Raw genomic sequence first — 26,172 nt, forward strand, 5'->3', positions numbered from 1 at the left:
TGCATTGTATTGAGTGAAAACATCCAGAAGCTTGATAAAACAGCATATAACTTTCTGCATCCATAATAGATCAGTTGCATATTGGCCACTTCCCACAGTGGACCTGCAACCTGTGCTCACTTTACATATACTATCGCAACATACCATGTGTAGAGAGAATAAATAAATAAAACACACACACCAAGTGGGTTTTCCTTACTTCCTGGGCTCTGGGAAGGTTGTGGGAGACCCTTACCAGGCTCTGGTAAGTAAGCATTTGGAAAATTAACAAGTATTTGGAAAATTAAAGATATGCTGCACATAATCAAATTTTAGCTGGGCTTATATCAAGTCAGTAGTAGTTGTAACAATACAGTGGTGCCCCGCAAGACGAATGCCTCGCAAGACAAAAAACTCGCTAGACGAAAGGGTTTTTCGGTTTTGCGTTGCTTTGCTAGACGAATTTCCCTATGGCCTTGCTTCGCAAGACAAAAACGTCTTGCGCTTTTTTCTTAAAACCGCTTGAAGAGGCGCAGTTGCGACGGACCATGCTTCGCAAGACAAAAAACATCGCAAGACGAAAAGACTCACGGAACGAATTATTTTTGTCTTGCGAGGCACCACTGTATAAAAAAGTTCCTTCCAGTAGCACTGTAGAAACCTCTAAGGTGCAGCTGGAAGGAACTTTTTAATTTTGTTTTGACTAGGGCAGACCAACATGGCTACCTACCTGTAACTAGTAGTAGTTGTAGTCTTTCTGCTAAACTTTTAGTTTGCAGTGCTGTGTGATGGATACTTTTGCAATCAGAAAAGTAGTGTGTATATGGTTACTGCATTTTTTAAAAAGATATTTTGTTAAAAATGCTGCAAAACTTATCTTTTCTCATTTATCCTGACTATATATTTGTTCCCATTGGAATTGTGTTTGAATATGTACATTTATTGTTTTAGAACATGGCAAGCTTCAATATTCTAAATTAAGATTTCTGCAGTGTTAAATCTTTTGTTTTTGTTCCATTTAAATAAGCCATATATTTTCTGAATACAGCTTTTAATTATTTCCCTCCAGAAAAGAATATCCTCCTAACATCCAGAAGATAGAAAATGACTATGATAGTTTGTCTCGGCTTCAGGAGATGCGTAAGTTTTTTACTTTGTTTTTACTTCCGTTAAATGTCTGTCAAATAGGTGTACATTATATATGGACTAAGTGCATTAACAAATGTCTGAGTAGAAGCACTCTTGATAAAATGTGTTAGAATGGCGCGTGTTGGCTGCTCTGTCAGTAGCTGAAATGTGTTAGTTGAGCTGACTGGAGTATGTTTTGGTTTCATCAGTATGCATTAAATGTGCCTTTGATCAGTGGTAGACGTCATGGGAGTGAATAAACTTAAGCTTCATCCAGGTAACACACAGTTGATCAAAGTGGGTAGATTAAGTAGGCGAAATCTGCCTGTTATAGATGAGATCAAATTATCCTATACTGTATAGACCAGAGTTTGGACCTGGATTTGTTACTGGATTTCCAAGTGGCAGCTGTGGCCTGCAATGCTTTTTCTTGGTTTTGTTTGGTATGTTAGCAATACATGCTGCAAGATTACACATAGCTGGCCATTGTCATTTGTGCATTTGGTTACCTACAGATTAACCTACTGAAGGAGTTTCCAAGCGTAGTTTCATTCTGGTGGTGTGCAGTATATCTGTAGAAATAAATTAAAAATTGTACAGCATCTAGCACAGTGCTTACAATGGCTACAACAAGCAGAAAAAACTTGTTGTTCTCTCTCACACACTTTCAGTGAGCAGTAGTTGCTTTCAAGAAGTACCAGCTCAGACCTTCCATTTAAACATGGAGATAGGCAGTTAGAAACTTTTTCTGCTGTTTTTAGAGTGATATAAAGGAATAAATTCGAGTTACATTGTTCTTCAGCTGAGGACATTGGGAAGTTGTGGTTAATGATTTCACTTTCCCCTTTCAGAAAGTGTGATGGAGAACAGAGAAGAGTCTGACTCAGAGACAGATTCAGGAATTACGAGGAAGGTACAACTGAAACGTCACTGCACTTTGTATCAGTCCGGTTTGCTTCCATCTCCTGCTACCAAAAAATGTGCAACTCACTTAGAGGTGGGTTATATGGTGAAAGTTCCTTAAATTCTGTTAAATTCATTCAGAAGTTGATATTGTTAGAAGGTTAATTTGCATTTTTAGGTCTTGGGCTACATAATATCTTGTAGTTGTTGTACTTTGGCTGCAGGTGCCATTGCTACCACAACAGCACTGGTACTGTGTTTTTAGCAGAAAACTGTTGCCAGTCAAAATTTAATTGGAAAGCAAAGAACTTGATTTCCCAATACTGTCCCCCAAAACGTAAACTTGGTGATTCCTGCTTTTTGGCTTGCATGCACATACATGTACTCTGCTGTATGGAGAGGGGATAGAATAATGGTGAACATAATGAATATTGATTACATTTTGAACATCTGCCCCTCAACAATTCTAACATTGCTTCCAAATTATTGAAGATGTTGGGTAGACAGTGATGCTTAGAGGCCTGGTAGGTGAATGGCAAGAAGCTCTGGGGCTGACGGGGCAAAAGGATATGAGGACTTAGAAACTGTGTGAGTAAAGGGCAGAGGTAAAGTAGAATGTGGGTTGAACAACACTGACTTGAGGGAAGACTAGAAGTGGAGGCACAGGCCCAAGTAAAATGATGTGACCTAATAATTTGAATTATGCAGCCAGGCTCTTGTGGCAGGTTCTCAACCTGAAAGAGATTGCTTAAATTTCCATCTTATCGCTTCAAATCTGCCTAAGCCTTCTAGGATGTCTGATGTGTTTATTTTGAAAATGTGATCAAAATAAATACAGCTACTTATTTTCTCCCCCCCCCTTTTAATCCCTAGGGCTTGGAACAGAATACTTACTCCACTGTTTGCCTATGCGTAGGAAAACCAAATGAAAGTCAGATCAAATGCCAAATGTGTGGAAATTTTTGTAATGGGGGCTTGCAAAGGCAGTCCATGCAAAGTGTTCAGTTAAATGATTCTTTGGGACCTTTAGCACGAGAACCTATACATGAGAATTCAACAGGGCAAAAATCTTTAAACACAGGACTAAATACAAAGAAGTTTTATGGATCTTCTCCTGGGGCAGTTTCAGTTGATTTCACAGCGAGGCGTAACATCGGCTCTACTATGTTGCGGCTGAATGGAAAAGTAGGTTCTAAAATTACAGGAAACTTAAGGCAGAAGAATACAACTGCATCTGATCTAAATGATCCAAGTAAGTTTTAAATCATAGAACAAATAATGCTGTGTGTGTGTGTGTGTGTGTGTTATTAAGTTTTTGAAAAAAATGTATACATATAAAACAGCGATTTCAAACAATAAAATACAGAGTTCTTTTGAACCCATAGACTTCCTAATAATGCTGGTTATACATTAATTTGTAAAAAGTCCCTCTCTTGGTAGGGATAATTCTGAGGAGAAAACAAAATGCAAGATGTTCCTTATTGGTTTTGGTGCAAGCAAAGTAGTTCTGGACTTGCCACTGCTTTGATGGAGATATGAGGAATGCTGCCTTGTGTTCCGTGGAAGAAAAGTGGGGTATAAATGTAATTAATACTGAGTAGAGAAGGTAGGGAGGATTTGTTGTTGTTGTTTAGTTGTTTAGTTGTGTCCAACTCTTCGTGACCCCATGGAGCACCAGAGCATGCCAGGCACTCCTGTCTTCCACTGCCTCCCGCAGTTTGGTCAAACTCATGCTGGTAGCTTCGAGAACACTGTCCAACCATCTCATCCTCTGTTGTCCCCTTCTCCTTGTGCCCTCCATCTTTCCCAACATCAGGGTCTTTTCCAGGGAGTCTTCTCTTCTCATGAGGTGGCCAAAGTATTGGAGCCTCAGCTTCACGATCTGTCCTTCCAGTGAGCACTCAGAGCTGATTTCCTTAAGAATGGATACGTTTGATCTTCTTGCAGTCCATGGGACTCTCAAGAGTCTCCTCCAGCACCATAATTCAAAAGGGAGGATTATCACCCTATAAACTAGGTTTCTTTAGCTCTGTCTTAAACCGTCGGTTACCTGAAAGGGCTGTGGGGTAATAATGGTCTTAGTAGCCTAGATCTTAAAAGGTAGTCTTAGTAGCCTAGATCTTAAAAGGTCACCACCTCTAGTTACTAGTATTTTGAACTTGAGACAAATGCTTTTCCTTTCAGTTGTCCTATCCAGTGATGACGAAGAGGAGGAGGAGATTGGCAGCACTAACAGAATTGAGAGCATATCGCCACGTCCAGCAGATTCAGCCTGCTCTTCTCCTGCACCTTCCACAGGAAAGGTGGAGGCAGCCTTGAAGGAAAACACTTGTGAACTAGAACAAAGGTTAACTAGTATTACAGCAGACACAGAACCTGCAGTCATATTACCAAGAAAATCAAGAATGAAAGACCAGGTAGTCCATCCATATGTAGTTTGAAATGATTGTGTAAGCGCATATACAATATTGATAGATAAATGTGAACATATGGTAGTTAATACATGCAAATATTCTTCAGTATTCTTATGGGAAAATAATCTACTCTTGAGCGAAACAAAACATGACGTTATAGTTTTCATCTCTCTCTCTCTCTATTGGATTGTCTTAACATCTTCAAATGCTATTTAACAAATCTGGACCACAATCTGGAAATGTGTGTGGCTAATAGTATAAATCCAGCAAGGCGTTTGAAAACATCGGATCCCACAGACTGTGTGACAAGCTGCTTTTGAAACTTGGAAGATTTAGAAGCAGGTTGAATAGAGAAAGTTGCATTCTAAAAGCCGGGGGGTGGGGAAGCACACTGGGCACAAGCAGGTCCATGTGCATCATTAAAAGTGTTCCCTGGATTGGGACTTTGCTTCAACCATGTGAGAACCAGTTTCCTGTGACTGCTTTTCACACTGTTCTGGTAGTTTACATTGTCAGAGCCATTTTAGAGGAGCGATGTAACTTTAGTGTCGGATCAGTAAGATTGGGGGAAGAGGATGATTCTTTCATGTGGTTCACTCGTCCTGTGTTATTTTTAGTCCTGTAGTATCAGTGGAGTATGGAAAGTAGCAACAGGGAAGTGGCTTCAACAGTGCAGCTGGTATGTGTGAACTAGCTGTTGGTAAGCAAAGTGACACCCAGGAAGGACGATAATTTCCTTAAAATTAAAGTACTTTGAAAATTGTCCCAATTAATAGCACTTTAATATAAGGATTTCGTGGTGGGGATTTTTGTTTTTTAGTTTGAGCATCTCTGCAAGAATTGGATAAACAAAGACAAAAATGCACCATGAGCAGTGCTGTCAAGGGGGACAACTTTCACGGTATGTTAATTTAAGACTTAACAGTCGTGGCAGCAATTCTTTAAAAAGGGCGTGTTCTATGTAACAGTTTATCTTCAAACCTCTGAAGTTGCTTATAGCTCTTAAATATGTGGTTTCTTGAGATTTGTGGAGATAGTATACATGGAACATGCAAAAGATATCCCAGAAAAGTCCGCTGAACAGAGGACCTGCAAACGTACGCTGACAAAAAGGCAACATTTAAACAACCCATACAGACTGTTAGGCAAACCTGGTAAATTAATATTAGAAGTTATGTAATAGAAATTATAACAAATCACTAATATACCTTATTCTTGGCAAAATTAGAGGGTCACAGAAACTTTACAGAAATAAATTTCACATAGTGTGCTTGTCCAGGGCTTATAATAATGTAAAAAGAAGAAACAGACTGGTTTTGATATATGATATCTATTTTACCTCTGCCAGGGAACCTAAATTACTTGATTGTCTTTCTATATTTTTTTGTGATCTTCCAATTTTGTATTTTAGTCACTTAGTTGGATCGTACTCCTCCCTCGTTCCCAGTTAACCATTGATTTCAGCGGCAGGACGTGATTAAATTTTGTGGTGAAATCAGTGTGATTTGTTTGGATTGTGCCTATGGTGTTGCTGTACAATAAAATAATGCAGTCTGATGTTAATTATTTCGATCTAACCTATTTTCACGGTTTGTTTTGAAGTGTTTCCTTTTTGTTATTCTGCACGTCCTCTGATCTGCTACCCTACTATTCAGTCTCCCCAACTTGATTTGAGTAGGACTTTTAAGCTATAACTGGTGTGAGGTGATAGGCAGTGCAGTTTATATGGGTAAATATAGTAAGCCAATAAATGCATGTGGCAGAGAAACAGTTAGACCAGATCAAAAAATGTATATATTCTTTTGTAGTCTTTGTGTAGTCCTACATATGGCGTTGGTGCCTGTGCCAAGCTCATTCAGGAAACTCTTAATGCTAGACCATGGGCTTGGTAGGCTCCTTGTCTCTAACTTCCATACACATGTATCAAGAGATTGTGGCTCTAGCCTTCCAGTCAATTCTCTTTTGACCATCACAGCAGTAGCTTGCGTAAAAACTGCTTTTGGCTAGGATGCCTCTTTCTCTTCTCTTCTCTTCTCTTCTCTTCTCTTCTCTTCTCTTCTCTTCTCTTCTCTTTCTTTCTCTGAACAAACAAACTTAATGCCTTTTTCTTTTGTCATTACAATTATTTTGCTGTCCTTGTTCAGAATTTTATTTTTCCATCCGTGACTCTTCTGGTGTGTCTCCTCCCTCCCTGGAATGTTTTTATCTCTTGTATACTTCCATATGTTTACAGAAGTTTGGATTTTTTTTCTAAGGAAAGAAAAGCTTCAGTTGCACATTTCCCCCCATCAATGCCTTTAATGCCTGATCATCTTTAAAGGCAACTTTTGAAGTAAAAATGTTTTGATGAATTCTGATAATTATTTTTCAGTTTGGCAATGTTGTAGCCAATGCTCCAGTAAAACGGCGCAAAGTCCTCTCCCAAGAACTTGCTACTGACGTCGTCGTATCTTTAAAATATCAGAATAATTATGAAAGCGTCATCCTAAACTGTCGAAGCATAAGAATAGGAACCCTGCGAAGAATGGTGGTGGAGCCTGTAATTGTAAGTAAAAGAATTAATATTGTGCTTCGTTAGTTCCTGCTTTATAATAACAAATAGGTTAATGGGGCATCCAGGTTGAGAGTAGAAGGTAGGAAGCAGATGAAAATGGAAACTTTGAAGATTTTAAGGAATCGGCAGATAAAATGGAGTGATGAAAAATGACTGAGCTACAGTATCAATAGCAGGTCATGGAAGGAGCCAAAGTGTGAGAAACACAGGAAGTGTTTTTCTTCTATCACCTTGTCTTTTAAAGGAAATTCCATAGTAAAGGCTGCGAAGAGCAGTTCTTGAAGGTAAGAACAAGGGAATGACAATAGCAGTATTTGGGAAGTCTTTCAAAATATGGAGCTCAAAGGATCTGGAGATTTCGGTGGGAGGCAGAAGATAGCTGGGCCAACAAGATGAATTTTGAAATCCTTAAGGAACAGGTTGGAAATGCAGTTAGTGGGCTGGGTGGCAGGAAGATGATGAACTGAATTCAATTGGATATATGAAGATGATTATGACAATGGCAAGTTTTAATTGTTAAGACAATTACGTATATAAAAACAATTCCAATACAGATGCCAACTGGAATAAAAATCTGTTTAGAAAGCTTTTTGAACGAAGAAAGTCTTTAGCAGGTGCCAAAAAGTCAGCATGCCCATTTATTAGAGTCTTGTGCATGCATGCCATCTGTAGTTGGATGCAGAAAATCAGATGGTAACCATCACTGTTGTAGACATGTGCTACCATTTTAAAGATAATTCTATCTATACTTGCACTGCAGATTCAGGGTGTGTGTACATATTGATTCAGAAGTGTGCTTAGTTTGAACTGCCACAGGCTACAAATGTTCAAACTCAAATGTATTAGAGGACCATGTTCACCACTTAGTAGAGCTTCAGGAGACATAGTTGTGTCACCAAAAAAAAAATCTAGTTCTACTTAGATTGAAAAGCAGCTATCATTTCCACTGCAATGAAACGTAGTTCTGTTTGCACAAAAAGGAATAGTTCCTGCAGGTTTAGAAAGCCATGTATTCCTAAATTTCTATAAAATTAGTATACCAACCACAGATGCTACTTCGTTATATCCTGCATACCTCTTAAAATGCATTTCTTTTACAATCAAATGATGCTGGGGTTTAGAAAGTGGGGCTTTTATGTCAGGAGATGCAATTTCTAATTTGTTTTGTGACTAGGGCTTTGATTTTGAAAAATAGGTTGGGAAGGTTGTTAATGAGACAGTGGCCTAGATTCAACTAACCCAGTGCACCAGTGGAAGCCATCATAAGGACTCCTACTCGTGCAATGGGGCTTTTCCTCATGCCTCCCCCAAATCCGCTCTGGAGGGTCAAGAAAATCCCCAGAATTGCACACGGGGGGGAAGGGGAAAGATTGGGTTGTTCTATCTGACAAGCAGAAAAGTTCATGCTGACAGAATGATCAGAAGAGTGTGATGTTGATTTTCTCCCTGTGTGTATAACTTCAGTAATTTGGACCTTCTCTTTCAGTTTTGCCTAGACTATATCAAGATACGTCTGGAAGGTTTGTATTTCCCTATTCTAAGTTATAATTTGGGCAGCTAGCAGTGTTTGGTTTGGAATTATTAGTGTGCACAACGGCTGTACTAAGTACTGAGAATGGTGGAAGAATAATCTATGTATTTGGATTTGGAGTTTCTGATTTAATATGCTTACCACAGAAGATAAATGTTTAGCACCTTTTCACTGTTTGAAATACGGTAAGCCTAACTTACCATGTCCTGCCCTTGCTTTGCATATATAGGCAAGAACAGGGGTAGACTTACCTGCTTTGAATGCAAAAGATTCCAGAATCAATTCCTAATATATCCTGGTAGGGTTGGAATAGTTCTGCCTGAAACTTGGGGAACTGCTGCCTGTCTGGGTAGACAGTACTGAGACAGATGGCCTGACTTGTAAACATAGGAGGCTGCATTATTCCAAGATGGGGATCTTGGATTTGAACTAAAGAAGTGTTGGTGACATTCACCCCTTCCACTGCTTTCCTCTGTGTACCCCCAAAGTCACTCCAGAATGATACGGGTTGTGGTGTGAGTGGACTACAGAGAATGGCAGAAGCACAGAATGTGCTCCTTCTGTGAGTGGAAGTTCTTCTTGCCCAGTTGCAGATCCAAGCTCCTGTGTTTGCTGCTGAATATATTGTTTTAGCCTTAAGATACAATATTAGTCATACCCATAGTAGACCCATTGAAATAATGGATACTGAATATCATCACATGTAAATAGTGCATAACTCTTTAAGGGACAGTTTCCCTTCTTGTAAAGTAAAATTGAATGGTACAGGGAATATACCTAATATTGTATGACAATTCAGTGGTTCCTTTTCAAAAAAGATCTTGGAAATAATAATCGCTCCTTAAGTATTAACTTCATGAATTTCAGTTTTAAAACTGTCAAGCCAGGCAGAGAGACACACTACGAGGCTATGTTTGATAGTAGGGCAAATATACCTATTGCAAATTTCAGAGATAGATTAACAGGTTTTATTTTCTTGAAATGCATACAGTTACATTTTTCAGATAATGTTAATGTAAGTATCTCTGACCAAAATATGTTTTGAACCTTTCTAGAATCAGAAAACGATACTAGAGATATTTCTTTAAGAACATCTGACCTTACGAAGTGTGAGTGGTGTGGTGTTCGCAAGTTGCCAGTAGTTTTCCTCCAAACTATACCTGCTGCTTGTCAGAGCCTGAGATCCCAACTGAAGATGAACAGGCAAAAAGATAATGTCTGGTATGACTGTAAAGGTGCAAGTAAGTGAACCTTTGTATGCTATTGAAACTTAAGGTGTTTTAAAATATTTTGAAACAGAGATGTGTTAGAGATGAGCTGTATTTCACTAAAAGTTATTTTGGTTTCTCTGAAAATGCTCTAATTAAATAGCACTAGAAAAAAATAGCCATATTTTGCCAGCATCAGAATTCAGTGGTACTTTTAGGTTAATAAATGGAGACGGTATATTTTTGTCTGGCATATTTAGAAAATTTTGTCTAGATCATGTTGAGGACAGCATAGCATATTTTGCATTTCCCAACTTCCTGAAGTTTTAAGTAACACACTGGTTTGGGATGTTTTATTGCAATTATGCTGCATTTCTGGGAGTGACCCCTCCCAAAGAATATTGGTGGAGGGGGGCAAAAGGGTCTGGCCCCCAGGAGTTGGCAGCCCTGGTATGTGTTATGTTCTTTTTTTCTGGGCAGGGGGTTAATATCTTTCATCAGATTCTTAAAGGGATCTGTGGCCCAGAATAGGTTAGGAACCACAGTTCTCTCTACTCTACTCAGAGATAATTGTGTGCAGCACAAAACTCTGTGTGTGCTGTTATGCTCAAGCTGCCCTTTTTTGGGATCAGTATCTTAATACTACTCCCCCACCCCCCACTTGGGTGATCTTTGCTACCATTCCAGAGAATAGGACAGTAGTTAAGCACTTGAGCTGTGGAGTAAAAAAGGGGGTGCCTGAACTGAGTTTGGTGTCCGTTTCTTTCCCTTTCCATCAGTCTCTTCAGCAGCTTGCACGAGTAGCAGTTGACATAATGTGCCCTACTCTAGCTTTTTCATGAGCAGAACCTTTTCTTTAGAAAGAGGCATTGAATTTTAGTTTTGTTCCATTTATATGACAGTTTCTTATGAATAATTTCTTTAATTGGTTCAGCCAGGGACCTCTTAGCTGTGATTGTTATTCAGACATTTTTAATGTGCTGTCAGCTGTCCAGAGTGGCTGGGGAAGCCCAGCCAGATGGGCAGGGTATAAATAATAAAATTATTATTATCAACTTTAACTTTTGAAAATGTAAGCATTATGGTTTTAAAAGTATGCTTTCATTGTCTCCTAACTCTTCCCCCCCCCATAGATCCTGAAGAACAATACATCATTTTAATTTTTGAGACGGGCCTTGATCCACATGCAAATGCAATATTTGAAAAAATAATTGTTGATATTGGTGTTAGGAACAACATTTCTGATTTTTTTGTGAAGATTACATTTGAAGAAGCAAATAGTAGGCTTGTGGCCTTTACAAAATCCTTTGAAGACACTTCTAGAGGAAGCACGGCTCTTAAAGAAGGCAAAGCAAAACATGTACTACTCCTTTTCTTCAAAATTGAATTAAAATGTTAAATAAGTTGTGAAGTCATTTGTTTAGAAATGCCCTTTGCAATGTTCTAGATAAATTTTATCAAAGAGAGGGCCAAAGTATATATTTTTGTATAGTAAAACTGAAAAAATGAAATGTTATCAAGTCAAAATATATGCTTTCCATGTAACATATTTTGTCAATGTGATATTTCAGCTATTTTATGTCTGTTTACTAAACAGAATATTTAGTCAGGTTCTGATCTTAACTTAATATCCTGGTTAATAAATCAATATTAAAATTGAATTACCTGTTTCATACATAATGGGGAATCTGGTTGAAACAGTCCAGGAAATCTGCCCTGGAGCTGACATAGAGCAGGAAAGGGGAGGGGGTAACAGAGGAGGGTGCAGGCCTGGTGCTCATTGTCTGTACCATAAACCATGGTTTTAAGATGCTGGGAACATTACGTCTCTTATGTGCCCACTGTGTTCAAATTCATATTCTGTTTGGTTTCAACAGGTAGTTTTATAAAAAGAGGGACATGCTGTGCTATTTGAGAATTGGAAAGGATTTTAATATTTTATGACTTTGGTATTGCATTGTAAATAAGTATTCTTTTTTCCCCAAAGGTCTCTGAATCCAAAATGCAGCTGCGAAATGCAACACAATTCCAGTTTTTTGATGATGATGAAAGTGTTGAACCACATACAGTCTTTATAGGTCCTATAGAAAAGTAAGAGGTCTTTCTGAGTGTTGTAATTATTTCCTAAATAATTCAGTTCAGTATTTATTTAACTTTTTTTTTTTTGCAGGTTGATCGTTTATCCCCCACCTCCTGCAAAGGGTGGTATTTCTGTGACCAATGAAGATCTTCATTGCTTAAATGAAGGAGAATTTTTAAATGACGTAATCATTGATTTCTATTTGAAGTAAGTTGCTTGAGTGTATTGAAACCTTTTGTGGTGTCTGTCTAACTTAGGCAAGTTAATGGACAAACCTTAAATTCTAAATAAAGTATATCTGCCGAAACTATAAAGTTCTTACATTTGTCTACTTTTGTCTGCATAGAATGGCCAGCATGTGGCAGTCTTTTCAAGAATAACAGGTCTTTAGAGGCAAGAATGAAAGCATTGTTTTATTTTGTTCTTGTTTCTCTTTTTCAAAATAAAGATATCTGGTGCTTGAACAATTGAAAAAAGAAGATGCTGATAGAATTCATGTATTCAGTTCCTTCTTTTACAAACGCCTTAATCAGAGGGAGAGGAGAAATCTCCAAGAAACCTCAAAGCTTACGTAAGTTTGGTTAAAATAGGTATTATAAAATTCCAATTTCAGCATGTCTCACCCATCCCCTGTGGGGACAATGGCATTTTTTAAAGATGAACTTCAGACTCAAGGCCTTCCCTTTCCAATATAGTTACAAGGAGATTGAAAATAAGAATTTCCCATATGCTTCTGGCTGCACCAGAGAAGGGGAGGGAGGGAGCACACAAGCCAGAGGGTCATGTACATCTGACCCAGATTAACATGCGACAAATTCATTTATCATAAATTGAGTAGAAGAACAGAATGGTGCTTTTTATAAGTAAAAGCTGTATGATTTACCACTTGGCAATTCATTTTGACTTTTTAAAAATATTATGTCTGCCCAAACAACTGAAGATGCAGGAGAAGTCCTAAACATATTCACATAGCTGGTGCCACAAGATTGTGATAATAGTCAAACCCTCATTGTTGGAGAGGAAAATACATAAATATCACCTAAATATCAATCCTTGTGTTTTATATTGTTTTATATTGATGTGTTCACAGAATTCAGCAGAAACGGCATGGACGAGTGAAAACATGGACACGACATGTTGATATCTTTGAAAAAGATTTTATTTTTGTTCCTCTTAATGAAGCGTAAGTAGAATTTGTTCTGCTATGACTAGTTCTGGGACTGTGTGTCTGTTATCTGAGCCATGTTCTCAACTATCATACTGTCCAGAAAACCCTGGATATCATCTGTATGTAACCCCATCTTCTCTGGGGCCTGAGTTATTACTCTCTCAGTATACATACCTTTCCCCCAACTATCCTTTCCCCCCCTTCTCTTCAACTGTCAGAACCACAAACTGAGTATTCTTTCACCTCTCTGGTGTCCTTGAAGATTCTCTTTTGGTTCAAGTTCTCCCCAGTAGGGAAACTAGGTCTACAGAGAGATCCTTGCATAAATCACTTATCTGGGAAAATTGGAATAGGTGGTTGCATTGCAATGTGGCTTATCTATTTGTTTGAAGGACACATTTGCTCCTGAGCAGTGCAGCTAGTATGGGCAAAACCAGCTGTGTTTTTGGTACATATTGTTTTCATGATGAAACACATGCTAGGATTGCACAGGTCATCGGCTGTGTTTGCACGTAATGCTAAACCATGATGTAGTGCTATGAGGATGAGCTTGAATGAGCCCAAGCAAAGCATCAGGCACACACATGTGCGCAAATTCCCCCATTCCCTTCCTGACCACACAGTATGAGTACAATGCAATCACATCTTCGCACATCTGACTTGCGTAATTTCAAATATATGCAGTTGAAGGCTAGCTGGTTGAAATCCCACAAGGTTTTTTTGTGCTGGGTTTTTCTGGTGCAAAAAGAGCTTTTTAAGCTCTCTGCCTTGCTTCGCAAGCATAGCTGTCTCCTCTTCTTGGATCAGGGATGCATCTGTGAGATTTCGTGGGAACTTGGATGGCCCTGCAAGATCTCATAAGAGCCAATGTACCAGTTCCAAAAGCCCTAGGTAGTTCAGTTTGGGGTTCAGTTCTAAGGGTTTGAGTATATGTGTTTTTTGCCTATACAGTGGTACCTTGGCTTAAGTACTTAATTCGTTCCGGAGATCTGTTCTTAACCTGAAACTGTTCTTAACCTGAAGCACCACTTTAGCTAATGGGGCCTCCTGCTGCCACCGCACTGCCGGAGCACGATTTCTGTTCTTATCCTGAAGCAAAGTTCTTAACCTGAAGCATTATTTCTGGGTTAGCAGAGTCTGTAACCTGAAGCGTATGTAACCTGAGGTACCACTGTACACAGGACCTTTGAAATGAAACGCGCAAGATGTGATTGCTCTGTACTTCAGCAACATTTAGTTTCCCTTTTTACTGAATCCTGGCTTTGCATTGTGCTTGACCAGGGATTCTGGTTTAAAAATTTACCAGAAATTTCCAGGAGGAGGCAATTTTTAAGTTTCCCTTTACAGTTTATACATATAATTATTGTGCCTTGTTCTCTAAATGTGACCACACTGTTTACATATCTGAATGTGTGAAACAGATGTCTATGATAAGAATGTAAATAACAAACAAATAATTTTGGAGTTATTTGTTCTATACTAAATGAGTAATACATATATATGATGATAGCTGTTGAGTCAATTCTTAGTTTTGTTTTTGTTTTTTTCAGGGCCCATTGGTTTTTGGCTATCATCTGTTTCCCTGGTTTAGAAAATGCAATATATGAGACCAATCCGTACTACCACGAAAACGTATCTATGCAGGTTAAATCTTCCTCTTTGGATCAAGAAAGAAGCACTTCTTCTCCTGTACCTAGTGAACTGAATCCGTTACATCACTCCACTTCTGCATCTTTTACAAAGAAGGTGCTGAACAAGAAACATATTGCAGCATTAACTGACACAAGCATAGAAGCCGGCGAGACTGAATCACAGTATTGCAAAAGAACCCCTTCTGTGAAAAGTGGCTTAAAAAAACTAAATCAGTTAAACAGCACCCCAGAAGGACTGAGAACTGTGGAATCTGTGTTTCATAAACATGACCATAGGATTTCAGAGGCAAATGGCATGCAGAATGAAGATAAAATTCACATCCAGGCTACGGGTATGTACTTTTGGCTATATATGTTTGATATTTGGAATTTGATACCTTATTACTGCTAATATAACTTATATATTTTTTCCTTTAAATAATTAAACTACTAAAAAAAATCCCAGAGAATGATGGGGGGGGGGGAGTGTTGAGACTGTAGCACTGCTAAAACTAAGTGGGAGTCCAATACGGAGCATATCTTGTAAAAAAGCATATCAGGGATTGCTGGTGGGAATGCCCTCTGCTGAGCATTGGCAAATAGCTACCACTGACAGTAAACAATACTGTGCTAGATAAGCCAAGTATATGCTTACTATAAGACCACTTTCTAGATTCACATTAAGAATCCCATTTCTTTAGAATCAGCCAGCCACTAATAAGATTTGTTCTACACATTTTCCTCCAGCTGTGCATCAAATGGTAACATTTCAGTGTTGCAAAAACACCAATGTAAGAATTTCAGCTGATCCACGGTAAATGTGCAGTGGTTGGTGAATCTTGGCTTGGAAAACTAAAAACTCACATTTATATTTTCTTTAGTTAGAGCTGCAGAAATGCTAATATAAATTTAGTTATAAATTTCAAGTTTAGATTTTCTTCAGATCATCACTGTTTTGCTCCTTCTGGAGATTTAGATGTGGAATTCAAAGACCACCAGTTTCAAAATCAGAAATACAATCAGTGACGCCTCCTTAAGATACTAAGCTTTACTGGTTTCTAAAAATATGCATCATTCAGTACTTTGTTGAAGTAATTTGTCGCTGAGGTAAATGTATGAGGAAGATGTCATACTATCCATGGGGCGTCTTTTAAAGGACTCGCCCTGTATAACTAGAGCCTAGTGATCAGCTTGTTTAGGGTTGCCATATTTCAATATTTTTTATTTTTTTTAGGATGACCCCAACATTGTTGGGTAAACCTAAGCTTTATGAGCTGTTTCCACAGCTTTTTTCTATTGTGCTGCTTTATGTCCAGATTTTCCCTGACATCTTGCTGATTTGGCAACACACACACCCCGGACACCATTTTTGCAACATATTTTACATAGTGAAATATGTGGTCCTGTTCACACATTTCAACAAACCCTGTTTTAGTGCAACTTTCACAAGCTGCAGTGAGCCTTGGGCTGATGGGGATAAACCAAAAGTAAAAGCTAAAACTTCTGAAATCCTACTGGCCACAAGGGAGGAAGGGAGAGAACAGAATGTCCAAGCTCAAAGTTTGCTGTGTGTTTTTTCCTACTTGTGCACATTGCAAACCACACTAAACAAAAATATATCATTTCACAACTGGAGAAGAGTAAAACAGTCTACTTAGTTCTGATCAAGCAAACTATTTGATTTGTCTGCTTAAGAAGTTCTTGTATAGAAAGTGTGCATCTGTCTAATTCATAATAGCCAAACTGGCTCACTGCGAATGGGTGGACTCAATGCGAGTGGGAAGATTGTGACTGCTTACCTACCTACCTCCTCTAGTCCTGTTGCTGGCTAAGCTGCTTTTTGGCTTAGGGTGTCATTTCAACCTGAGCTCCAAGAACAAACTTGGGCTGCAATTCCTGCTCTGTCTGGGGCAAGACAAATTACAAGCCCAGGTTCTGACAATGCCCTAAGCCAAACCACAATTTAGGTCACAATAGCAGGACCAGGGAAGGAGCAAAGTGGCTGCAATCTCCTCTCTGGGAATGCGGTTTGGCTTAATGTTATGTTGAACACACAACAGAAAAAAATTGTTTCACAAGCTGACATCCTGCTGCTGTGTTGCTGTGTGTGCTATATTGCTTCCCAGTCAGTACAGTAAGCTATGTCTCAGCACTGCTGGGAGATGTAATTTAGCTGAGTGTTTTTAGGTTGATAGCTGAGCCCAAAGTCTTGAACCCACTTGCCTGTAAATCCCGTTGAACTCAATGGGACTTATATTGAATAGGCATGGATAGGATTGCACTGTTGGAAGTATAGATTTCAGTTAGACATTTGTTCTCATGTATGATGCTGACAAAAAAACATTTATTCCACTTTGTGGTTTACTGTTCCTGTCCAGAAGGTAATGTATATAATGTATATGTCTATGGCAATTCTGTTTTCATTTTTTTACTAATTGTTGTGGTTAATGCAGATGGTTTACAGAAAATTAGACTAAATTACAGTGAAGATTCAACTGACAGCACTAAACTAAATGAAGATGAACTAATAGATTTTTCAGAAGATCAAGATAACCAGGTAAAAAGTCTAAACAGCATTACTTGGATATAACTAGTATTCTTTATTTCTAGGGGTGAAGGTGTTTAAAAGAATTCAGTAGAACAGGTATTAAAATGTAGCAAATAGCCTGTTAATCACCTTTTCAGTACTTTTTTTTTAAAGTAGGTGTTCAGCATTTTTGTAGTTGAGGTGTTCTTAGTGTAGTGTATATTGCAAGACTCCCTCAACAACCTATCAGTCATTTATTTGAGGCTAGTAAACTAACGTACGATGGCAATGTGACACTTAACTGAAGATATATATAAAGATTAAGGCTTCTTACTTAGTGCTGTTAGCATTGCAATGGTACCTCAGGTTACATATGCTTCAGGTTACAGACTCTGCTAACCCAGAAATAGTGCTTCAGGTTAAGAACTTTGCTTCAGGATAAGAACAGAAATCGTGCTCTGTCAGGTTAAGAACGGACCTCCGGAACGAATTAAGTACTTAACCCGAGGTACCACTGTATTTCTATTTCAATAAAATACAGCCTAGCATTTCTCCAGTACTTCTCTGGAGCACTTTCCGTGGTTATGTTCCCAACTCTAGCCACTAGAAGGCGAGCTTTATCCATCATTTTGATCATCAAAAATTGAGCAGAAAGTGCTTCTTTGTTAAACAGAATTTCGGACTGTGTTAAAGTTTCACTTTAATGTGGAACTTGTTCCACATTATATGCACCAAGGGAATGTTGCTTTTCCCTTTTTTCTCTTCTATTATTCAAGGATATCAGTCCAGTTATATATTAAATGGCAGTCTTTATTTGAAGAGTTACTAGTGTGGTTTTCAATTTCAAAGACTATACAGACTAGTACTCACAGGCTGTCCTGTTCCTTCATCCAATGAGTTGTTTTTCCTTTCATCAGCTGTATATGTGAGGCATAGTGAGACTGGATGCAGGTCAGTAATTTCTACCTAGAGGGACTTCAGAATCTTTTTGAAAAGCATTTTCACATCTGTTCAGGAAATAAAAATAGCCAAGAAAGAAGTTCTATCCTCATAGTCCTTGTGGTACACTTGAAATACTCTCATCCTGTGATACTTAGATTCTGAATAGGAAGATGGCTTGGCTTTATAGTCCTCCACCTAGAAATTTCTAAACATAACCCTTTATCTAGCTTTTATATTCTTAAATACTTTGTAATCTTTGTCTGGGTTATTTCTAGCCTTTCCTGTAGGTTTTCTTTTGGCTAGTTCTCCTGCCTTTATTCAAGAGCTAGAGGCAATCTACTGAATGTAGTTTCTGTGTTGTGTGCCGCTTGAATTATATAGTCATATATAATTCATATATTTGCAGTCGTACTTGGATTGCACCTGCCTTGGTAAACAGGTCGGTTTTTCAGAAGGGTGAAGGGTCATTTGCTGTCCTCCCAGAAAATATTCACATAGCATAAAGGTGGAACTTCAAAACTTTGAAGTATCACACATGCATAAAGGCAGAAATGTGTATAGCCCATTACATTGCAGGCTGCAGAGATTACTGCAGAAATGGAAACCATATTGTTTGTGTGTGATGATTTTCCTCCCATCATTATATGATGTGGGGTTTTCCTGTGCTGATAGGTTCATTTGGTTTCTAAGTTCTAATTTTGAGATAATTTTTCTCCTGGAACAGAAGAATTGCTTCCTGATTTTATTATAAAGAGTAGTTCAAATACAGGTTGCGGTCTTTGTTGCAGAAAAAGTTTAAATTCTTTTTCTCCACTCCCACCAAACTTGGTTACTTAAAGAAGAAAAGTTCATTGGCTCTGTTTCTGTCTGTCATTGGTCCCGGCTTCACCTACTGCCTTTGCCCCACGAATCCCAATGTGCACCAGCCCCCAGTGCCTGTAACATAAAGGGCATGAATGAGTAGGGGAGGGAGCTAGCATTTTGCCTGAGTCCTGAGTTTCTTAAGATAGAATCTTACATATTTTCTATTTTAGGACAACAGCAGTGATGATGATGGTCTTGCGGATGATCATTGTAATTCAGAATTGGGACAATGGCATCTGAAGCCAACTATATGTAAACAGTAAGTTTTGAAGTGACACATTTATGGCTTTCCATTAATAATCAACAGATGTGTCTTCTGAATCCAGTGTTCTTTTCGTTCCCCTGTTCTGTCATTTCCAAATTTAGAGCTCAAACTTTAAAAAAATTAATTCCTGCTCTGGTCAGGCAGGATTTGAACATTGTAAATAAGCTTGTATAAAATCTCTGCTTTTTTATTCTTTCAGAATTTAGATTACTCAACCTCTTTTTCTTCATTTGCCAATTCTGGGTTTACAAAAGAATTAATACACATTGTTACATTATTATGGCTTATGTTTGCTGTAAGTATCTACATCACAAGTGAAATATTCTTAACATTCTGCCTGCTCCACCAGAGAGAAACCTGTTAATGTTGTAAGCTTTTAGAATATCGCATTCAGAGCTACGGTGACTCTGTGCCACAGCCTGGCATGGATTGTCTCAAGCAGATGGTGGCTCAAGTATCTTTCTATCCAGCTCGAATCCAAAGGCTTAACGGTCGATGTAATACTACTTCAGATATCAGCTTTGCTTAGCAAAAAGGGCACAACTACTTTAATATCCACACATTTTAGGCTATGGCTCCTTATGTTGCTAACCAGTTCCTTAAATTTGCTTTTTCAATAGAAATATATTATTATTATTAATATTATTATTATTATTATTAGTAGTAGTAGTAGTAGTAGTAGTCACTTGATTTTTTCCTGTTTTTCACCTTATGTGTAAGCTGTTCTTAATATGTTGTTCCTCTTCAAAGTTTAATGGGCCAAACATAGAGTAACTGATATGGGTGAATATAACTGTACATAATTCTATTCTATGCTTGAAAAGTCCTACCAGTGGAGTGCTTGGGGAATATAATTTCTATACTAATGCAGGATCTAACCCTTGGAATTGCTGCTGGATAGATATCCTTATACACACACCTGGGCTACATTTGTTGTATAGTTGTTAATTACCTTCCAGCTTTAAGAATTAGGTAGATTATTTAGCATTGTGGCTCTACAGTTGAGCTGTGACTGACTTGTTATTTCCTCTCCATCATGAAGTAATTATGTGACCTTCAGCACTCTTTCACAACCTCAACTCCCATCTGCCTTATAAGAATATAAAGAGTTGGACATAAACTTTTCTCTTTGCAATAATAGCAGGTGATTAAAAACGTAGGCATATTTATGCAAATCTAAATCCACTTGCTTTGAGATATACAGGTTAGAGGAAAAATGAAGTAAAGTTCTGATCTTTCGAGTGTAGTTCTGGGTCTTGTCTAGGCAAGGAATTAAGGAACCTGTGGTCCTTCAGACGTTTTTGGACTCCATCACTCAGTGGGATGGCCAATATGACCAGTAGTCAGAGAAGAATGGAGTTTTCATTCAGCAACATCCTGAGGGCAGCAAGCTCCCTCCCTGTTCCTGATCTAGCCTTATATTGTAATGAAATAATACATGTAAATAGCTGCTCAAATTATTTGTGTTTAGTCCTTTGTTAAATCGCATTGTAATTTACTTTAAATTCATGTAGCATTCACAATGAAATGAAAGCAAAATGCAGTATAGCTTTTAGGTGGAGTGAAACAAAACCTGTGTCTTCTTCCTCGGTGCACAGATATGAAGAAGAAAAAAGACACTTCTACTGTGTATGGATCATGAAAAAATCTACTTCTTTCTTTTTACACATACCTGTGAGAGCTATATGAACCCTCATCAAATAATATCATTTCCTTGTTTTAACACTGTGGCATATGCAAAATTCTAATGAGACCAAAACAATTTGCTTTCTTGTAGGCCTTGTATTCTGCTTATGGATTCATTGCGAGGGCCTTCCCGATCAAACGTCGTTAGAACACTACGGGAGTAAGTAGTTGACCTCTCAGGCAAAACCTTTTCAGTCAATACTGGAACATCCCATAAAAGCATTTTTCTCATCCTCTTGATTTTATATTGCAGATACTTGGAGGTGGAGTGGGAAGTCAGGAAAGGCACTAAAAGAAGTTTCTCCAAAGATGTTATGAAAGGCTCAAACCCTAAAGTGCCGCAGCAGAACAACTTTAGTGATTGTGGAGTTTATGTGCTACAGTATGTGGAGAGCTTTTTTGAGGTGAGATTATTGGTATTTTTAGTTTAAAATTTTAGGGACATTGAAATTATCGGGTTTAATTTAGCCACCATGCAAATTTCTGGAGCCTGTGGATGGGAGTCACCTAATAAACTCCATGCAGCTGGGCTTTCTATACAGTCATACCCCGATTCTTGAACGGAATCCGTTCCAGAAGTCCGTTTCACTTCCAAAAAGGTTCAAAAACCAAGACACGGCTTCAGATTGACTGCAGGCGCTTCCTGCACTCAAAAACATTCGCAAACCGGAACACTCATTTTGCGGCGTTCAGGAGACAAAACGTTCAAGTCGCAAGGCGTTTGGGATCCTAGGTATGACTGTACTCTCTTCCCCCATGTGCCCCCTGCTATCCTCACAGTGGGAGGGGTGGAGGGATCATTCAATCTGGCAAGCTCGGGCAGGCGGAATGTTCGTAATAGCCCAAAATAGTGGAATTCAGTGTCACGCTATCTTGCTTTCTTTGTGGAATATGGCATTTTATGCAGAACTAATCACTTTCTCCAGACATCTGAACGGAAGCTCATGTACCCAGGGACATTGGAAGCAGTGCTTGTATGCACCTCTTGGCCCTGTCTCCACATTTTTCTACCTCCATGGCTTTTATTTTACAATGATTAGAGGTAGTTAACAAGCTGCAGTACAGCATTTGTAAAAGACCAGTTACTTCCCAATGTTATGTTTGCTTTGGATTTGATAAGGCAACTCCTGCCTATCTTTGCCCCATTCTCAGTGGGCTACTGTGTCAGGATGTCTAGTGGCGGCAGCACCTTATAGGTTAAATTAAGAAGAATGAGCAAGATTGTAGCTTGCTCCACAACATAGAATAATGTTGATGGCTGAATCCTAGGATTAATGTTTCTGTTGATACTTGTTTTGTTCTATAGGTTATATAAACATGCACACATTTAATGTTCTATAGGTTATATAAACATGCACATATTTAAAGTAAAGTAGCTTTAAAATGCTGTGGGGACTCTAGTTCCCCAGTGTGCCTTGAACAATTTTATAGATGTAAATGGATTAAGTACACATTTAAATTGTGTAGTGAGGTGTCACTAGGAACCCTTTCCAATGCATGTTGTATTGTGCTGAGTGTTGGAGCTGTAGAATTATTTGCAGATGATGATACATCATGAGCACTACAACAATGGCAGATAAGCAAACCTGTGCTCCACTTGTGACCCCCCAAAAAAAGCATCTCACTCCCTTTTGCTGTATCGTGTGACCCTGTGCAAAAGTTATCTAGGGCATTCTGGTAGAAGACCATAAACGGCTTCTAACGATAGATTAATCTGTAAGGTGTGAGCAAGACAACCTTCCTGCTTCCCTTATTAAGCCAGCATTCTAGCCTAATGCCCCGGGTCTACAGAACATTGTCACAGCTTTATCCTGGCCCCATCTGCACTATTCACTTAAAGCAGTATCATGCCACTTTAAACAGTCACGGCTTCTTCCAAAGAATTCTGGGAACTGCATTTTGTTATGGGTGCTGAGAGTTGTTAAGAGACCCATAATTCCGCTCATAGAGCTACAGTTCCCGAGAAGACAGATTGACTGTTAAGCCACTCTGAGAATTGTAGATCTATGAGGGGTATTGGGGTCCTCCTAACAATTCTCAGCTGTGACAGGCTACAGTTCCCAGAACTCCATGGGGCAAGCTTTGACTGTTTAAAGTGTTATGACACTGCTTTAAATGTATTGTGCAGATGGGACCTTAAGAAAGTAGCTGAATAGAACCAAATATAGTAACCAATGTTTCAATGTAATCAAAATTAGTTTAGCTAGGCTAGTTTATGCAGTCCGCTCATGAAGACCTTGTACATTTCAGCAAGCAGAAATAAATATAATTTTTATTGTTTTGTTGAGAATTTCTGTATGATTGTTTTCTTTAGGAGTATGTTGTACTATGTGTATGCTCTTTTAAGAGGAAACTGGAGGAAGGGTAAAAATGTAACAAATCTGGCATTTTCTGATATTCTTAATATTTGAATACGTCATACAAAAGTCATACATTATAGGCCCTGTTGCTATAAACCTACTTCTTTTGTCTCTACTAGACTCCTATTCTAAGTTTTGAACTACCAATGAATTTAACAGACTGGTTTCCTCGCCCAAGAATGAAAACAAAACGGGAAGAAATACGAAACATAATCCTGAATCTACAGGAACAGCAGAACAAAGAAAAGAAGGGACAGAAGGACACTAATTTGGCAGAGAAATCTTTTCAGGAAGGAATAGAACAATTTATCAGCAGCTGTTCAGACTGAATATTTTCTCTTGCATGTTATGGCTACATTTAAAAAAAAAAATCTTGAAATTTACCATATCCTCATTGCCCAAACTAAGGACTTGGAGTACTATCAACTGAAACTTACTGTTGATGCTTATAAATGTATGTCATTAATTAAACAGATTCCCCTCAATATATTAACTAGACAAATCTGTACATATGTTAATTAGTCCAACCTTTTTCAATATTTGTAATTAAGTTTTTCACTACATAGAAGACCTTTTGTTATGTATTTCTGTTAATAGAACTTAATAGAAACTTCTAGACACAAAGCAAATAAAGAAGATATTTATAGGATGAATTGGTTAACTCTTTCTGTGTTTAAGTAAAGTTGTCATTGAACATTTCCCAGTAAGACTTCTGTAATGCACGGGGAATACCTATGTAGCAAGGTGATCAAACCCATACTTTGATTTACAGTTGCCATATACGAGATGTGTCTGCTTCAGCTATGTACAACAATATAAGAATGTGTCTAAATGCATTGTGTTTCCAAGGTGAGGAGTTTGCACTTTGAATCCGAGTGCCAGGCAGTGTAATCTTTAGTAAAGGACACTTCAGATAATGAAAGAAGGAACTTCACAAGTGCTTGGAATAATGCTGCTTTATGACCACAAGTTTACTCAAGCAGTCTGAAACAGAGCTTAAGTAATACTGTTGAATCCTTTTGGGGGGTGTGGCTCCCGATCGTTGTTCAACTGTATTTTGACAATTCTTTCATTATAAAATTGTATTTTTTGTAAGTGTGCTTGGAAATAGCAGCAAATTGTCCACATTACATTTTCTGTGTCAGAATTCTGAATGTGCATTCATATGTGCTTTATCTATCTGATGGAACATTTCTTAAATGTACGAGTACTATTTTTTTGTATTGTCCAGAAAACCAAAATATTGCTAGATGTCATTGCTTGCTTGCTTCCTTCCCCCCTCAGTTTTAAGTAGAGTTATCGTCCACTACTGAGACAACTTGTTGGCATATTTCCATGATGTAATTTGATTTTTAAATTATGTTTCAAGAAGTACAGCCTTACGATGCCAGCTTTTCTAAAAAGTCCAAAAGAAATCAAGTCTCTTCCATAACTCCTTAAATATTCACAAGGTATTGATATTGAAAACTGGGGGACAGAAACTCCTTTGCAGATACGTTTTGGTGTAACAATGCTTTTGTCCAAAAGAGACGTTGAATGGGAGGAAATATACTGTTGGAATATGCTGAGTTTTAGACCATCATGACTCCGTATGTCCTTTTAACCTGTATACACAGGATTTTTTACTTTTGCATCGGTTCTTGATTTTTACAGCAGTGTCACCCGCTCAGTACACCTTTTTGCTTTTGTTTTTACACGCAGCTAGTTCTGATATTACTTTGTCCAAAGAGGAAGACCAAGTGCAGTACTGTTTGGAGCTGTAGTGCAGCACACAAAATTGCTTCTGTCTAATTGGCTTCAATTTAAGGAGCCCAGCTTTAGGATTGCAGCCTTAAGTTTTCCATACTTTCCCAATATTTGCTGTGGTCAGACCAGCTGTAGAACCTTCATGGCATTGTCAGTGTTACACTCAAGAAATCCATAGGGATAACTTGTGACTCTGAAGAAACAACTCTTGGCATTAGATATAAAAGCGCACAAGTGGCACTAATGATCCAGCATTTATGCCTCAAAATTGAGAATTACTAGTCATTTTTTAGAAAGCTAGCTAGAGTAAAACCTAAAAAGGATTGACAACAAATGTAAACATTTGTTGGTGTGGCAAAATAATAATAGTACTTCTTGAACAAGTTATATTAGAAGAGTAGACTTAGCAAAATGCATACCAGCCTGGGCAAGGTTTTTTGTTGAAATGATTTTTTTAAAAAACAAAAACAAACAGGTTGTGGTATACTTTAGTTCTGATTACATGGTTCTGTTTTTCAGAATGTCCTGGAGCTTGTATTCCTTTTCGAGATGTGAAGAATGCAATGTTTCTCTTAATATTATGGTAATGGATCAGTCATGCAGCAACCTGATACACATGTTGATATAGGAAATTTATTTTTTTAATAAAATGGTCAAAAACAAGTTTGAAGACCTTGGGTAATTTATGCTGCATGTTGCCTAGCTTTAATCCTGATTTGTTTCTACAGTGTATTGAAAAACAACAGCACATGCTCATCTGACATTAATCAGCACCTGAGTTCAAGTATAAAAGTCGAGCTGAAATCCTATACAGAGAAACCAAAGGAGGGAATGCACCAATAGAGGCTGCAGTCCTGAACACACTGGCCTGGGAATAAGTTCCATTGAAGTCAGTGAAGCTTCCTTCTGAGTAGACATACACAGAGGTGTGCTCTTAGTGGGTGTGTTTATAAAAATACATTCTTGCCTGCATAATAATGCTTTTAAGACAGTATGACCTGTATTCATTAAAAGCAGCATGAATGAGTTCTTCAGAGAAAGCTATCAAATAGCTTACTAATTAGATGTCTCTCTTGTATTGGTTTTCATGTTGGATAGAATAACTGTTAGGAATTCTTATAAAAGTTTTAGGTTACTTAGCATGAAAAATGTATGATGTGCTGGTAAACATTTGCTAGAGGCAGAA

General features: G+C 38.2%; 1 protein-coding gene across 3 annotated transcripts in view; it reads left to right on the forward strand.

Annotated features, from left to right (window-relative positions):
* Nucleotides 1–25,649, forward strand: part of SENP6 (SUMO specific peptidase 6) — a 71,295-nt gene extending 45,646 nt beyond the window's left edge. For all 3 annotated transcript variants that reach the window (XM_083497354.1, XM_083497353.1, XM_083497352.1), the window contains 18 exons: nt 1,049–1,119; nt 1,959–2,104; nt 2,884–3,262; nt 4,195–4,427; nt 6,796–6,969; nt 8,465–8,498; nt 9,565–9,750; nt 10,851–11,077; nt 11,705–11,808; nt 11,888–12,004; nt 12,246–12,368; nt 12,888–12,980; nt 14,516–14,949; nt 17,050–17,153; nt 19,100–19,188; nt 20,972–21,040; nt 21,134–21,284; nt 23,360–25,649. In XM_083497354.1, coding sequence (XP_083353480.1) covers nt 1,049–1,119; nt 1,959–2,104; nt 2,884–3,262; nt 4,195–4,427; nt 6,796–6,969; nt 8,465–8,498; nt 9,565–9,750; nt 10,851–11,077; nt 11,705–11,808; nt 11,888–12,004; nt 12,246–12,368; nt 12,888–12,980; nt 14,516–14,949; nt 17,050–17,153; nt 19,100–19,188; nt 20,972–21,040; nt 21,134–21,284; nt 23,360–23,569 — 2,944 coding nt within the window. In that variant the 3' untranslated portion in view covers nt 23,570–25,649. The remainder of the gene's footprint in view (nt 1–1,048; nt 1,120–1,958; nt 2,105–2,883; nt 3,263–4,194; nt 4,428–6,795; nt 6,970–8,464; nt 8,499–9,564; nt 9,751–10,850; nt 11,078–11,704; nt 11,809–11,887; nt 12,005–12,245; nt 12,369–12,887; nt 12,981–14,515; nt 14,950–17,049; nt 17,154–19,099; nt 19,189–20,971; nt 21,041–21,133; nt 21,285–23,359) is intronic.
* The last annotated feature ends 523 nt before the right edge of the window (nt 25,650–26,172 follow it).

Source organism: Podarcis liolepis, assembly GCF_965112155.1.
Source record: "Podarcis liolepis genome assembly, chromosome: 3".
Taxonomy (NCBI): Eukaryota; Metazoa; Chordata; class Lepidosauria; order Squamata; family Lacertidae; genus Podarcis; species Podarcis liolepis.